The sequence below is a fragment of the Akebia trifoliata genome, chromosome 7 (genome assembly GCF_017979445.1).
Source record: "Akebia trifoliata isolate Shusen 1 chromosome 7, ASM1797944v1, whole genome shotgun sequence".
Lineage (NCBI taxonomy): Eukaryota > Viridiplantae > Streptophyta > Magnoliopsida > Ranunculales > Lardizabalaceae > Akebia > Akebia trifoliata.
In genome coordinates, this window is record NC_141381.1 from 3,963,299 (window position 1) to 3,979,777 (window position 16,479).

General features: G+C 34.6%; 2 protein-coding genes across 2 annotated transcripts; one reads left to right on the forward strand and one right to left on the reverse strand.

The window, feature by feature from the left end:
* Positions 1 to 800: 800 nt before the first annotated feature.
* Positions 801 to 2,958, forward strand: LOC147398032 (EG45-like domain containing protein). The gene is made up of 3 exons (XM_086448901.1): positions 801 to 915; positions 1,638 to 1,917; positions 2,901 to 2,958. Exons 1-3 carry the CDS (start codon positions 801 to 803, stop codon positions 2,956 to 2,958), a joined length of 453 nt encoding a protein of 150 aa, XP_086305027.1.
* A 2,221-nt stretch (positions 2,959 to 5,179) lies between these two features.
* On the reverse strand, positions 5,180 to 15,367 carry LOC147398033 (glutathione S-transferase DHAR3, chloroplastic-like). Its single transcript, XM_086447145.1, has 6 exons — positions 15,038 to 15,367; positions 8,754 to 8,844; positions 8,508 to 8,651; positions 6,525 to 6,642; positions 6,195 to 6,335; positions 5,180 to 5,412 (listed from the first exon to the last, which is right to left on the reverse strand). The coding sequence occupies exons 1-6, from the start codon at positions 15,255 to 15,257 to the stop codon at positions 5,326 to 5,328; spliced, it is 801 nt and encodes a 266-aa protein (XP_086303271.1). The 5' UTR covers positions 15,258 to 15,367; the 3' UTR covers positions 5,180 to 5,325.
* Positions 15,368 to 16,479: the final 1,112 nt, after the last annotated feature.

Below are 16,479 nucleotides of genomic sequence, written 5' to 3' on the forward strand. Positions count from 1 at the left end.
TTGAGGTTGCCCCAACACAACTCTTAGAGAAATTGTAGATGAGGACATTTTTATCCAAAAACATAAGTTACTGTAGCAAATAACCTTATTTTGAGTATTAAAAAAATAGTGACCATTTTTTACATTGCTATAAACCTATGGAATTTTTATGTTAAATGTCCTTAAACCATTCCTAACTTGTAACTTAAAGGGAAAAAAAAAATCTTTTAAACCTTGAAAATGATATATTAGCAAAATTTGAATATAAAAGTAATTTTAAATCTCAAAAAGAAAGTAAAATAACTTTTTATTATTTAAATAATTCATTATTATTTATATTAATATATTAAATATAAAAAGGCATCATTTTAAGATTCCCCTTAGGCCTCAACTTGTATCAAGCCGGCCCTTATTAGTTCAAACAAGTTTTAACGAAAAAGGCAACATAAAATCCAATAGAATTTAGTTTGCCCAGCCGACTTTCAATTCAACTTTACTAGTTTTAAAATGTCAATCTACACTATCTCAATTTTATAACATATTTCTTACGTTGTTGAATTGCCGTACAAAATTTGGTAGACCCACCAAATATTTTCCTACAAAACATCTCTAACGCGCAATCTGATAGAAAAATTTTGTATTGTTATCCCCTTCCTTCAAAGCAAGCACATAGCATCAAAATGCATACATCTTAAGGAGTGTAATTTCCATAAAATATTACTCGTAGCATTTAAACATTATCTATAAATAACCCCTCTAAACCATCGGATCATCACCACCACCAATCACTATTTTTCTTATAAAAGCTAAATAAAATAATAATGGCAGTTTTACATTGCCTCCTCTTCCTAGCCATTGCAGCAATATTGAGCTTCTCTTCTGTCCGAGTTTGTGCGGATAGTGGAACTGCGACCTTCTACACTCCTCCCTATGTTCGTAAGTATTTATGACTAATCTCAAATATTGGGATCAGCAACATGAATTTTATTTCAGTTCTATCCCGAGCTATATCTAAGGGTTGAACGTAGGGAGTAGGACAATCAATGGATTGGATCAGGCCCAAAATCCAATCATATAAACTTTTGGATTTGGGTTTCAATAAAGCTCCAATTTGATAATTTACTGTATCAGTTTTTTTATTATTATCAATCATGTTTTGATCCTAGCCCTCCCGATTCGATTGTTATTGGATCAGTTATAGTATTGAGCTCCGCAAAAAAATTCTGATCGGGCAAGGGTCTGATTTGCCGATCTCATTCGATCCATTAATAATTCTATTGAGAAGAGAGAAGAGAATGGTTGGATCAAATGACGGGTGATTTCTATCCATTCGATTCAACCATTCTTTTCATCATGGGCTTGGATACTACACACAGCATTGTTCATAAAGCCCATGTCGAAGAAATGCTAAATTTCAATGGCTACAATTTGGCAAATCAAAAGCATTATTTACGTGTAGATCCACTAAAAGGGTTTGGCCAAGCATTTGTAGAACATTGGGAACAAAAGAGTGTAACATATATGTACAGTACAAGTAGCTATTTAACAGATAACTCCCAGTTGTACAGGAGCAAAATGGATTAGTTAAATACACAAGTAGTTGCATCATTATTTGATGATCAATCTACCTTTGCCCTCCATTTCTTCTACCTATGTAGCTTCTTCTTGTGATGGGTTCGAAGATGATGGAGTGATGATAGCAGCTGCAAGCGATGCAATATGGGACAACAGAGCGGCTTGTGGAAGGAAATACAAGGTCACGTGCCTTGGTGCCACCAACATGGGGGTCCCACACCCATGCAGAGGGGATGGAACAGTAGTGGTCAAGATCATTGACTATTGTCCTGCCGGGTGTCGAGGCACCATTGACTTATCACAAGAAGCCTTCGCCAACATTGCGGATCCCGATGCTGGAAAGATAAACATCGATTACCAACAGTACGTAAAATTTTTATTTTCTTCAACATTAAAATCTCAATAACAATATATGATTTTTAGTGAAGTTGGTCTAAGGCCTTGTCGATGGATCGGGTTTGAATCAAATTGGGATCAATCCAGTAAGTATCGGTTTCGACTTTTGATTAGGAATCGGTCCGATAGTTATTGGATCGGGTCCATATCAGATTTTCTATCGGATACACTTGGATCAGGTTTGGATCAAATCAAATCCAATTTGACATTTATTTAACTTCTCATTAGTCAGTCAAATTAAAATGCTTTGGCTGCCCTCCAAATTGGCATGTTTTTAACAATATCAAAATTGTCCCATAATTATTATTTTATCTATGTCCATAGCATTTTTTAAAATCTTGATCCACCTTTTAAATATCTCAGAATTTTCTTACAATATTAAAGTAAAATATTTTAAAACTACTGAACGAAAAGTTAAATTTAATTGAAGGGTAAAATATTTTACCTTAGAAGTTAAAGATTATGGATTCTAAAGAAAATCAAGGATTTGGGGGGCATTTCAATCATTTTGTGTTTGTCTCTCATGGAAGATCAAGATCAATCAAGGTGTGTCGTCACTTTAAAAACATACGGGAATCTCTAATTTTAACTAGAACTTCAGGGGTTTATTCAAAATTACCTTACATAAAATAAATTATGGTTCCATAAACTTCAAAAATTATTATTTGTACTTATGGTGTGACTTTATGATAGGATGACATAAAGTCCTTAAAATGAATTGAGGGTTTAGTCATGGTTTAATGGTGTGGTAATATCACAACCCTAATTTAATCATAGAGTCGTGACCTCATTTTGCATTTTTCTGACGTGGAGGTGCGCACATAACCACAAATGATTCACTCGTAGAAAAGCTTCTATGAATTTAACACAACTTTCATCAGAAAAGTGTGAAATGAGGTCAATCAAGAGGTTACTTTAGCATAGTTTTAAATCTTGTCTGAGACTGACAGGTACATCACGGTATCATCCACCAATGATATGGATAGACAAGTCGAACGCATTGGATGAGATTTAAAACCACAATTCATTTTTTCCCATTGTTGAACGACGACTCAAACGTATCAGAAAACTTGTTTGAACGACTCGATCTCGGTCATGGATTACAGCAGACGAGACATCAAAACAAGTTTTAAAACCATGCTCACATGACTTCGCATCCTTAGTTTTTAAACTCAAAAACTTGATGGACATCGAGACTGAGTGTAGCCAAAAACTCACAAGTCAACTTGGACAAGTCAAATTGAAAATATATTAAATTTATGACTAAATTTTACTATCTTACAATAAATAGATTTTTATTTTTTGTTCTCTACAAATTTATTATAACTTATAACCAAATACCTTGAGTTTCTGATTTGATTCGATGAATTTTCAAGCTGACCCAGTCAAGATGATGACTCATATCTGAGTTTCGAGGAAAAATAATCAACTATGAATACTGCTAATTCGAGTTGCGTTTACAATTAATTAATTAAATTATGTATTTGTTCACTATAACTAAATATCAACATGTCTTAATTTCTTTTGGTTTGTTGTCCATTGCAGAGTATGAAGGTTTATGTGAATGTGTCACAAATAAGTTGAAGATTGGAGAACACTTTCCTCCTGTAATAATGTATTAGAAATTTTTTTTGGGATTAAGTTTCCCATGTATAAATAAAAAGGACATTTGTGTTGTTCGATCTTAATTACAATCATTTTAATTTCTCCTTTGTACAAGCAAAATATCATATGTAGTTTACATCAAACACGTGACTTCATAAATGCAGATCTCGACGGTGGATCCAACAGATACCCCGAGACATTAATAATTTATGTAGATCCACAAGTATTACTTGGATTTATATGAAAGAATAATTTATTATGTATTAGTAGTTCACATAAGCTACTTCTACCAAGATACCAAGTTGCCGTCATAAAACATAAGTTGGTATTTAAATTTAATCCCCTTAGATAATGAAGAGGAATTTTCTTATAGTAATGTAGGTAACTTTTCCTTTATAACTACACGTGATATGGAACAGAACTACTATGAAGGCGTTCCAAGAGTTAGTGGTCATGGGAATTTAACTCTATACGATCTAATTTCTCGTTGTTTCTTGCGGTCAGCTGTTAACTAATTCATCATAGGTTAGAATCCTACTTGGGGAGATTTGATTCATTCTGAATTTTTTAATCCAAAATGAAAGAGCTCACTTAAACCATTAGGAGTAGGTAACTTGTTCGTTGTCTTTGTTCCTATTGCATTAGTTTTGTATTTCAAAGGCTTATTAAGATTTACAAGAAGTTGGAATGTATATATATATAGAAGGCGTTCGGTAGCCCTAAAGAGAGCCAAATATTTTTTCAATGTATGGGTTAGAAGTTTCAGAACGGGCTGATTTTTTGTGAGGATGATCTCTATGATGAGGAGATCACCCTCACCAAAAATCAGCCCATTCCAAAACTTCTAATCCCATCAAAACTGGTTTACAAAAATCGGACGGTTAACAATTCTTCAACTTGTAGACCAGGCTTAGAAGTTTCGAAATGAGCTGATTTTTTGTGAGAATGATCTCTTCACCATAGAGATCATCCTCACAAAAAATCAGCCCATTCTAAAACTTCTAACCCACATTGAAAAAATGTTTGGCATATGTTTGGCTCTCTTTAGGGCCTCCGAACGCCACTCATATATAGATAGAGAGAGAGAGAGAGTGAAAAAGACAATGGTGTATTGGTCTCTTACATAATAAATGTTTTTTTTTATCGGTTACATAATAAATGCATTTATTAGTAACATAACAACTATATTTACTGTGTAAAAGACTAACATAACCTTGTCTTTTTCACTAAAAGACAAAACGATGAGGGATATTATTGAAAGGAAAAAAAAAAAAACATCAAAAGATCCTATGCATTTTTTCTTTTTCTTTTTCTCTTAAACTAAAATAATTTTCACTGTTGAGCTATGGAATAATGAGGCTATGTCTCACGTGCAGTCTTTGCTTATAGTCGTTTTCATTTGTGTTCGCTTCTTTTGTAGGTCTAATCGACCTCCTCTGACCTACCCCTTGTATTTGTTTCCTTATTCTGAATGGAATCAAGGCAGACCACTTACAAGGGAAGACAAATGCAATTGTTATTCCTTTCCTAGGCCAGTGATTATGTGTTCAACAGAAGTATTATTCATAGATGCATCTGTGACTATAGATGTACACAACCAAAAAAAACATAGAAATCAATCAAATACAGGTGAAGCATATTTCTATTGATTTCAAGGCTAAAATACATACTAACCTCAAGAGAGAAAATGGAATGACATCTCTTTTTTGCATTAAGGAAAGTGAAGAGACCTTAATATTTGCTCAAAATAAGTTTATCTTTCACTTTATTTTAAGCCATGACTTTTGGACGCCATCCAACAATGACATCCTCTGGAAGAGCTCTTGTTTTAATGAAAGAGTCCATAGAGAATATTGTCTGAAACATCAATAATGTTACACTGTAAGAAACATAGAGAGAGCATCATAAAAATATGAGATAAAACCCATTGTTCATAGAAAAGGGCAAATAGAAACATCTAAATTCAATGTTACTTTTTCCTGCACACATTTAACATATCAATGCTATACCACTTGAACCAAGAAATTTATGAAAAGATTTTCAAGGAGTCTCTTTTGAGGATTTTAAGTTCAAGTAAGACTCATTATGCGGTTTGTAGTTGGTTTTGGGTAGAGTTGTTTGTGGCCGTTGGCCTTTGCTCATTTTTTCTGTTTTTGGTTTCTTTGTTTTCTTGTATTGGGGGTCACCTCGGCCTCCCGTTTCTTTCTTTATCAATTAAATTTTACACTTATCAACTAAAAAAATAAAAAATACTAATGTAGTTAGTTTTACTCTTGATTATTAGACCCAATAAAAATAAAATAAAACAACTCATGTTTCTTATTTTCTTAAGAACAATCCAAATCTTTGATCTTAATCATCAAAAAGAAAAATCCCACGCTTGATGTTTAGGTTTTAGACCATCAACAGTGATGTCTTGATCAATAAATAGATCACACACTAACATAACATGTTTTTCCTTTTTTTTAGGCAAATAAGTAACCTTTATTTTATTTTTCTTTTTCTTTTTGTAAGTTCTTCAGTGACAAAAATGTAAAAAAACAAAAAAAAAAAAACCACAATAACAACGTGAAGTGAAAAGTTCTCAGCACGGGCAGATACCAAAAGCGGCTTTATTACATGCCAAGTATTTGACATACCTTCATATAAGACTTCACATAGGGAAGTGAATCCGGAACTGACCAATTCTTGTAGTGGCTCAAAGCAATCTCCATATGGTAAAGTTTTGGTCCAAGAGCCAAGTCTACTGCAGAAATGTCTTTCCCATTGACAAAGGGACCCTTCATTAAGCAACAAAAAAAACTTAAGGCAATAGCTATATCTTACACGTTGTATGAACTCTTAGATATAAAAGCTGCCACAAACGTAAGTCAATTTGTCGTATTAAAGAATTTTTTCTTTATTTTTACTTATTTCTCACCACAAAAGAAAGCATTAAGAATCATAGAGAAATGAATGATAAGGCTCACATTTTCCTTGATATAATCATTGAACGAAGCCAATTCACTTAGCAATGCCAGCTCTGTTCCATCATTGGGGTCTGTGCTTTTAAGAAAACCAATAAAAGTGGAGAAGATCTTCGATCCACTATAAGTAGAAACGTTAACATATTAGACAGATAATTGGCTTAATACCATACAGGGAACAAGCAAATAATATTAGAGAGCCAGGATGGTTGACAAAATATTTCATCTTCAGCTCCATTTGGTTCACATTATGTAGTTTTCTGGAAACATTTTTGTGGGTCGAAACATACAAATATTAAATCGAGGCTCTATTTGGTTCACATCATGAGTGTGAACGGAATAATAGAGATGATGTGTATGGGTGAATAAACAGTTTTTTGGCCTTGAAGTATTAACTCTTAACATATAATAGGTACCTTGAGAAAAAAAGAGTAAGAATTTGCTGATAAAGAAATTTCTGTGCTAAGCTGATGAACCAATGGCATGAAGCCACGTGCATTGACAAAGCAAACGTGATTGGTTGGTGGAGAGAATTTAGGAAGAAAATTTCTGAGCAGTTAGGAGTTCGGATTTTGAATGGTTTTTAAATACACACGGCATCATGCCATTGGTCCATCAGCTTAGCACAGAAATTTCTAAACAGCAAATTGGTAGTCAGAAAAAAAAGGATGTCTAATCAATTATTTCAACAAAAAAAACTCATACTTAGACTTAGACCTCAAAATTTGAAAATAAATTTGGCCAAGATTATAAAAATCGCCATTTTGAGTTATTTTTACTAAGAAATTAAAATTTACAACCCAATGACTCATGAGTGGATCATGTGTCTTCAAGATGAGTGGTAGATGAATCATCAAAAACAGAGGGAACAAAATCCCACCAAAATCTCTCTTTCATCCTGTATTACCTTGGCACTTATAATTTCAAAGATTTTATTGTGCCAACATGCCCAAATGACAAAACACTTTTAGGCATTTTCCATACATATGGTAGAACCAATTTTCCATAATTTTTTCTAAAGTACATTAACTAAATGTTTTCCAAGCGATAAGCAATACATATGTATATATATGGGAAGTGTTCGGAGGCCCTAAAGAGAACCAAACATTTTTCAAAATAGGGGTTAGAAGTTTCGGAATGGGTTGATTTTTTGTGAGGAAACCCTAGTTTACAAGTTGAAGAATTGTGGACCGTCCGATTTTTGTAAACCACTTTTGATGGGTTAGAAGTTTTGGAAGAGATCATCCTCACCAAAATTCAGCCCATTCCGAAATCATAGAGATCATCCCCACAAAAAATCAACCCATTCCGAAACTTCTAACCCATACATTGAAAAATGTTTGGCTCTCTTTAAGGCCTCCGAATGCCACCCTATATGTATGGGGAGCATTTGGAGGCCCTAAATAGAGCCAAACATTTTTTAATATATGGGTTAGAAGTTTCGGAATTGGCTGATTTTTTGTGAGGATGATCTTTATGGTGAGGAGATCATTCTCACAAAAATCAGCCCATTCTAAAACTTCTAACCCTAGTTTACAAGTTGAAGAATCGTGGACCATGAATTATTTGTAAACCACTTTTAATGGGGTTAGAAGTTTTCAGAATGGGCTGGTTTTTTATGAGGATGATCTCACCATAAGATTATCTTCACACAAAAAAATCAGCCCATTCCGAAACTTCTAGCCCATATATTGAAAAAAGTTTGGCACAATGTTTGGCTCTCTTTAGGGCCCCCAAAAGAGGCCCTTTATATAATTGTTAGTTAAATTTCCTGTCAAGCCATGCGGAAATGAAAATTTTTTGTGTTAATGTCAAAATTTAATACTACGTCACTAAATTAGTATGCCCCTGCTAAACCACAAAAAGTCAGTTAATTTGTGAAAGGCGAGCAAAAATAGACAACTTTTGTGAACTAAATGTTTTCCTGGTATAGAGTAAAAACATATGATGGATGCTCATGTAAAATAACAAACAAACAAAACATACACTGAAGACTTCTCAGGTGGAGTTCCCAGAGGTGGATCAGGATACTTCTCTTCCAATGATTGGGTAATAACATCTGAATCTGCAATCCACTTCTCATCAAGTTTTACTACAGGAACTTTACCTTCTGGACAGATTTTCAAGAACCTAATCACAGAAACCAAAATGTGAACACGAACTGTAAAGAGTGAAAGGAAGTGAAAACTCACATACATTAACATACAAATTCAAGCTAGATTCAGGAATTACCATTCTGGCTTGTTGCCCAAATCTACCAACTTCATGTCATAAGGTAGATGTTTTTCCTCAAGAGTCAACAAAACCCTTTGCGTGAAGGGACCTAAAAATAAAATGAAGGTCAATTAACCACTAATGTAACATGCATTCAGTACTCAAAAGCATTACATTATGTCTAAGATTTGATTTTTTGACCTTTCATAATCATAAATTAGATTCTCAAATGTTTCATCTGTTATGACCAGTACATATTAATTGTAAGCCATAAAATATATATATATATATTTTGTTTTTTTTTATTTTTTCGGATCCATGAAATCAAATAAATGAGAAAAAAAATCGTAAAAAAATCAGAATAAGGTATAAGGTATAAAAGACATTTTTTAGTTCTATCCCTGGATTGAGGAAAGTTGGAACTATAAATAGTTCTTTCCTCAATCCAGGAGAGCTTAAGCCGCGAGAAAGCCTTTTGTGCAAACTAACCCATCCCCCAATACTAAGGATTATTGAACGTTCAAATAGGAATTTGAACGAGTCTTTCTTCATCGATTTTGTATTGAATTGACTCCTTCAATCTCGACGATTGAATAGGGATGGGCTATTATGATTTCGAGCAAGCCGCTATGGTGAAATCGGTAGACACGCTGCTCTTAGGAAGCAGTGCTAGAGCATCTCGGTTCGAGTCCGAGTGGCGGCATCTTCTAAAAAATACAATAAATCCTATAATCAATAATGAAATGAATTCAATTGCCAATGCATGGACACCTGCGTACATGGCACACATTATCTACATACATCTAGGACATGCACTAGATTGTATTAATTGTTCTCTCCTCATCCAAACCCATATCCCAACTATTTGGGTTGGCTGCATGAAACTTGTTCTATTATTCAATTCTATTTTCTTTCTTCTTCTTCTTCTTTTTTTTTTTTTTTTTGACAAGATCTATCAATCCATTCTATGCAAGTTTTATATGTTAAAGAAAATTCCTCCAAATCATGTCTCACTACCACGATCCACGTCCATTTGTCCATCCTCTACTCCTTTTAGAGCCTGTCACCAGCACACAATGCACTCTTTCCCTTCATTCCACATGACAAAACCCTCTCAATTGACTCTCTTTTGTTTTACCACCTACTGGAACTACTCTATTCCTTTGGATGTCTCAAAAAGAAGTGAATGAAGATAAGGATGACTTGTTCCAAGAAGCAACTCCGAGGATGAAGATAGAAAAGGCTTTGTAGTTAAATGGGAGATGCACAGAATAAAACTAGGTAGGCCAAGAAGACTAATGAATGAAGAAGTATTGTCGTACCCAGAAAAAAGATTAAAACTAACTAATATGGAATCAAATTATGAGCCACAAAATAAATGGAGTGACTGAACCAAAGTGATATACAAGCAAGGGTATCTAAAAACTAGTTTTGCATCATGTCAGGGAGACCATTTCGTCAATGCTACTTTAGCAATTGATGGAAATATTTGGAGAGAACCTGGAGAAAGCACTTAAAAGAAATTCCTAGAAAAATAATGAAAGGGATATTTTGGAAGATTTAGTATCAAGTATATATATCAACAACATTAAGGATATGATGGATACCTCATTTTGGCATTATCTTGTAATTTGATAATCAACGGCTTCTTCAACTTGATCTAACTTGCCTCTGTAGTCTTCATCTAAACATCCAATCTAGACCTATCTTACTCTAAACTCCCTATAGGATACCCCTAGGTCCTGGCAAGTAAATTCAAACTTCCTCCAGGACCTTGTCCATCTGTGTGGAGATCTATTAGGGTAAAAAAATGACAATTTTGACCTAATCGAAGAGATATCAAAATTAAGGAAATCTTGGAAACACCAAGCCCAAAAATTTGCAATAAGGCTTTTATGAGTTGATGATGGACTCTTGGAAAATGATAAACAATGCATAGACTCATTGACATACCTATAGCCCCTTTACCCTGCCCACTAACTACTGGCTAATGACACAATAATATAATTATAAGTTTTTATGAAAATCAACAATTTCAATAAAACCATTGTACCAATAGCCCTTTTCATCCATTCCACTGAAGACCCCAACAAATTGCAAACATGATCAAACTCCACAAGATTCTCTCTTTATGATTTTCCTTTTTTTTTATATAAATATAAATCTATTAAAAGAAGAGAGATAAAAAGCATGAAGAAGACCAACCTAAAAATGCAAGACAACAATTAACTGTACCCCAAACACATTAGGTCCCATTTAAACACAAAATCTTAATAATAATAATAAAAACACCTTTGAAATTGCTAAACAATTTTCACCAAAACAAGAACACTAAGATACCCAATAGAGTCTCTTGAATAGATTGATTCTCTTTCTATTGTTGAAAGTTTTTGAATTATGTCTATGGAAAAGAGAGACAACCGAGATGTGAAAGACCGAATTGATACCAAGGAGAAGGAAGAAATGAGAACTATTGCCTTTGCCAGGGGCAGAGCTATGTAGGGACAAGTGGGAGCTTGAAAAAAATAAATACTGATTTACTTCCTCATGTTTTGATGGATATTAAATATACCCGTGTTTTTCAATCAGATGGACATGTTATAGCCCCACTCAAGTTGTTGAAACAAATGAGCCACCCATTTTTTTTCAAACTAACATACATGCTATAGCCCCACTGCCACTGAACTTGGTTGAAAAAATAAAGAGTCATGCTGACAATAAAATTGACATTGTTTTGCACACTACTAACGTGGAAGTTCGCACAAAACCGTAGATGCTTTTCACTCGTATCTCGATGAAAAGCATCTGTGGTTTGTACACACATCCACATCAGTAATGTGTGAAACGATGTCAATTTTAATGACAATTGAGCATTTTCCAAAAATAAAGGCCCATTTAACACCCCCCCCCCCCCCAAAACAAAAAAAAAATGTTTTGATCAATATTAGATTTACATTCCAATATTTTTTCAGACTGACAACATATATATCCCTTATTTGGGCCCATTGAACTTTATTTTAAAAAAATAAGGTAATTTAGCTCCCAAAATTTTGATAGATATTAAAGAGAACTTGTGCTTTCAAACTGACAACATGTTTCCTAGGCCTTGGTCTTCTCAAACTTGTACCATATTTAAAATTCTCCTAAGTTTTCTTATTTTTTTAAAGTTCTCCAAATTAGAGACTAGCTGATTAAATCGAAAAATGAACAAAATTAATCAATGATTTATCAATTAATCATTGAATATGGTAAAAATTTCACCCTTTACCCTCAAAATTTCTTTTTCTTTTGAGGGAGGTTGAAGATGATGAGTTTTGTTAAGAAACTCAAAAACATCATTTCTATATTTTTCAAAAATTTCCCATTTTAAATTAAACTTTTTCGAACTTATCTGAATTAACTGAATCAAACCCCTAGCAAATGATACCGAATTTGAGCTTTGTTACTAGGATTCATGGAAAATAATTTAAGGACCCTTACCTTCAACCACTATCTAACTTTAAAAAAAAAATGGTAATTTAACCCCCCCCCCCCCCTTTTTGGTAATTATAAAAAATTTATTAGAATCCAGAAGAAAGAAAGGAGCTTGAGGTAGCCCCCATAAAGAGAGAAAAGAACAAAAAGAAAAACAAGCAATCCAAGAAGAAAAATACACACTCGAAAGAGGGCTAAGAGTCACAAATGGAATCCCATTTGAAAACAAAATCCTAGAAGCACACACCCACAAAGTCTTTACTCATCTTCATCCAAAAGAAAAGTCACCACAAAATCTCCATAATCATCGCTTGAGACGCACTCTCTTTACTTTGGAACACTTTGTTGTTTCTCTCTTTCTAGAGACCCCAAGCAATGGCCAAAGGAAGGATAGCCCAAAGATGTTTGTTTCTAAAAGAAAAGATATTGAAACTCCAACCTTCCAAAAGCGCGAAAAAGATTGGGGGGAAACCCAATCCTCCTAGAAACGAGACAAGAAGTCCAAATAACCTGGGAGAATGAATAATAAATTAAAATGTGGTTGGCAGACTCCCCATCTTTCGAAAAAAAGAGCAATAGTTTGGGGTAATCCACTCTCAAGAAATCAAATTATCCAAGGTGAGAATTCTACCCAAGAAAGCAAGTCACAAAAAGAAAGATACCTTGGACGAAACATGGGCGAACCAAATGATGGACGTTGAGAAAGGTACCTCAAACAACGAAAGTAAGCATTTATAGAAAGAGCTAACGGACAACCTCTCTTGTCTTAATTATGAAAATTATTGGCTAACCATCATTTGCTGTAACAAGTCCAACATTTGCATTAAAGGGAATCAAGATTATCGATCGACCACCATCAGCACTTAGCCCCCATTGACCAAAAATACTGACTCCACCCCTGGCCTTTGAATGCTATTCTTTTTTTTATAATTATAAAATTTATTGAAAATAAGATAAAGGGATACAACTGCCAGTCGAGATGACCAACCAAACTAAGTTTCATACAACGAGCCTCATCTAAATGAAATCATAAAAAAAACACCCTCTTAAAATCAGGGTTTAACTTGCTCCAAAAAAACAGCAACCCAAGAATACTAATCACTATCTCTTGAAATTGCACTTCTTCGCCTTTGAAGACTATCCTATTCCCTTCCAGCCAAAGCCTCCAAATGATTGCAATAGGTAATAAATTCCACAAGATTTTCATTCTCCCTGAAAGAAAGTTAGATTCCCAACGTTGAAACAAAGCGGAAACTGGGGTTGGAAGGACCCAATAAACTATAAAAAGACCAAAAAAATGAGTCCAAATAGCAAAAGAAAGATTACAATGTAAAAGAATGTGATCCACAGATTTCCCAGACGAATTACAAAGAAAACAAAAGTTTGGAGACATGAAAACCCTAAGAATCAAAAGATCAAGCGTGGTAAGCTCCTCTTTTTGTAAATTGGGGTAAATACCCATTGGAAGATCTCATTGTTCCACTTGCCTAACCCAGATTTCCACTCTTTTTTTTTCTTTTTTCTTTTTTGCTTGCTAGGCAAGCAAGGGGGTTAGTGGTAAGTGTGAAAGTGGGTTCAACAGGTTTTGAATCTAGGTCCCATATTCCCACTCCTAGCAATTTTCTCTGGTTGGTATCCATGGAAAAAAAGCTCTCTCATCATGTGAGAATTGCACTATTCTAGACTCAAAGGAGACGAAGCCTTCTATCAATAGTCTTGCACTAGGAGGTTTGATAATTTTCTCACCATTAAGAAATTAGAGATAAAAAAGGTATATGAGGAGGAACAGAAGGTCTCAACAACACAATAAAGGGCTCAGACACTGGGAGAAGAGAGCAAATACCTACTCTACTAAACTAGACTAAAATGAAGAAAATTTGAGGGGGCGGCCTCATTATGTGTAGAAAAAGTTTGTAACTCTTGCTGAGGTAGTGAAAGAGATTATGACTTCGAATAACTGGATGTTTTTGACATCCTTAGGTTCTAAATGAGGGTTTTCACAATGAAAGACATGCATGCCTTGGAGTTCCTTGATGGGTTGGGTTCCATTTTGATTCAAGAAATTGTTTCTCCTTTACGTGTAATGGCTGGTGTTAGGTCCATTGATGACTTGGTTTTGAACCTGCCCACTTGGATCAAAATCTAGGGCCTCCCATGGCCCATTTGAACTCTCCATCTATATTCAAAGCAGCAATCAAAATGATGAGTCGTTTGATGGATATTTGAGAAAGATATCAACTTGTGTCAAGATCTTGAAATGCCCACTTTATATTTCAATCTTAAATTATACGTCTTACCCATTATGAGTCCTATAAATGAACTCACGCCATGTTCAAGGCTTCCACTCATTATTTTTTCCTTTTTTTTTTTTTTTTTTTGATTAGTAAGTTGGACTTGAACCCATGACCTCAAAGCTTCTTTGCAATGTGTCAAACCAACTGAGCTATAGGCGCACTCCTCCACTCATTGTTAGGGATCCAATTCAGAAGGGTTTCTCCGACATTTTTCCTCACATCTATTTTGCACGCAATAATGAAATCCTACTAATTTCCAAAACAAACTCTACATCTTATCCATGAAATTAACACGAATTCACTCCATCCACGTACTTGTTCTTTTCCTACCTACAACAATTTAAGAATTAAAACTAATAAAAAATCAAAATCTCCCAAAAACAAGAGACTTCGGAATCAGAATTTGCAAAATTAAAAAATTAAACTTTAGCACAATTACCCAAATCAATATGCAAAAAACAGCACGAATTATGAAAATAATTAACGAAAAAAACAGAGAACCCAAGAATCGATAGAGAGAGAGAGAGAGAGTACAATCTCCAAGCTTGTTAGGTGATGTAGTAGAAGCTTTGACGCAGACTTGGAGAGGGTCTGAGACAGCAGACATGGTGATAGTGGTGAAAGCTCTTGAGTATCCATGGCGTCGTCTCAAATGGATGTTCGAAGTGTTTATATAGAAGCTGAGATTGCCACGAACTTGGTTGAATGTAGATGATAGAGCTAAAGCTGTTGGATGTATGGTTGCGCTCGACATCACGCAACAATCCTCTCTCTCTCTCTCTCTCTCGCTCGCTCGCTCGCTCTCTCTGTTACTTCGACAGTAGAGAGATGAGGCTCCAAAGTATCGGTGCTTTGAGCGCCACGTACGTCCGTGCTGCTACCTGTTGGTGGCCCCATGTACGCTCATAAAATGATTAAGAGTCCGACTAGCGTTACTAACTTAGTAAGGATGAATTAGTAAAGATTTCATCCTTACTAAGTAATGAGGAAATTGGCTAACTGTTCATTTTCAAACCTTGGATTAAGTTAAAAAAAAAATTATTTTTTGATTTTTTTTTTTTTCATCAAGTTTTTCAATGAAACTTAGAAGGCTGACGTGGTTATCCATCTGTGCAAAAAAAGACTTAGTAAGACTTAAAATCGTATTATTTTAGTAAAGAAAATATTTGCAATGGTTAAGCCAAATTTAGACTAATTGGGTACATGCTCAAATGTGAAGGCCATGCATTTCAACACCTAGAGTTAGGTATAGTTCATCTTAGAGCCACCTGCGAGTACTCATGTAAGTCTATGTAAGGCTCACATATGAAGTTATATCAATTCCCGTGCTAAGGTATATTTGTTAGCTTAATGGTACTTTAGTAATTAAAATGTAAAGAGTATAGTCGACCTCTACTTTTGATATTTCCTTTTAGAAATTTACGAAAGATTTAGCGTACTCTTTGTAAGAAGGGTGTCTAGTGTCCTAATCCCCGGTCTACACTCATATCTACTCTCAAACAAGAAAATCAATATATTTTTTCATATTTCACCCACCTCAAATCTTTTTGGGACGAACTCAATTCCTTCCACATTATTGAACTCTGCATTTTTGGTTATGGAAAAGCATATGTTGAACTCTATCAACAAGATCGAGCCATGGAGTTTTTCCAAGGCCTTCATAAGAGATTTTCAACCATTCATAGTCAAATCCTCCTTATAAAACCTCTCCCTTTCATAATCCGGATCTATGCTCTCATCCATCAAGAAGAAAAATAACATGAAATCAATAATTCCTATATTCCAAGTATTGAATCCACGACTCTTCATGTTGGTCATCCTACCTCATATCCTTTTAAAATTTAGCAACCCTTCTATGATCATCGTCATCATCACAACCACTTAAAGACTACATGCTACAAAATTCATGGCTACCCACCAAAGAATAAATACACATTCCTGTTATGATTTCGCCGTTTGTTCCACCGACCAACATG

Excerpts from the sequence above, each read along its gene's own strand:
- LOC147398032 (XM_086448901.1), top strand. The coding sequence starts at position 801 with ATGGCAGTTTTACATTGCCTCCTCTTCCTAGCCATTGCAGCAATATTG. Across the intron at positions 916-1,637 it reads CTACACTCCTCCCTATGTTC|CTTCTTCTTGTGATGGGTTC; the intron begins GTAAGTATTTAT and ends CTACCTATGTAG. Across the intron at positions 1,918-2,900 it reads ATAAACATCGATTACCAACA|GTACATCACGGTATCATCCA; the intron begins GTACGTAAAATT and ends TGAGACTGACAG.
- LOC147398033 (XM_086447145.1), bottom strand. The coding sequence starts at position 15,257 with ATGTCGAGCGCAACCATACATCCAACAGCTTTAGCTCTATCATCTACA. Across the intron at positions 8,652-8,753 it reads TTGGGCAACAAGCCAGAATG|GTTCTTGAAAATCTGTCCAG; the intron begins GTAATTCCTGAA and ends TTCTGTGATTAG. Across the intron at positions 6,643-8,507 it reads CCACCTGAGAAGTCTTCAGT|TGGATCGAAGATCTTCTCCA; the intron begins GTATGTTTTGTT and ends TTCTACTTATAG.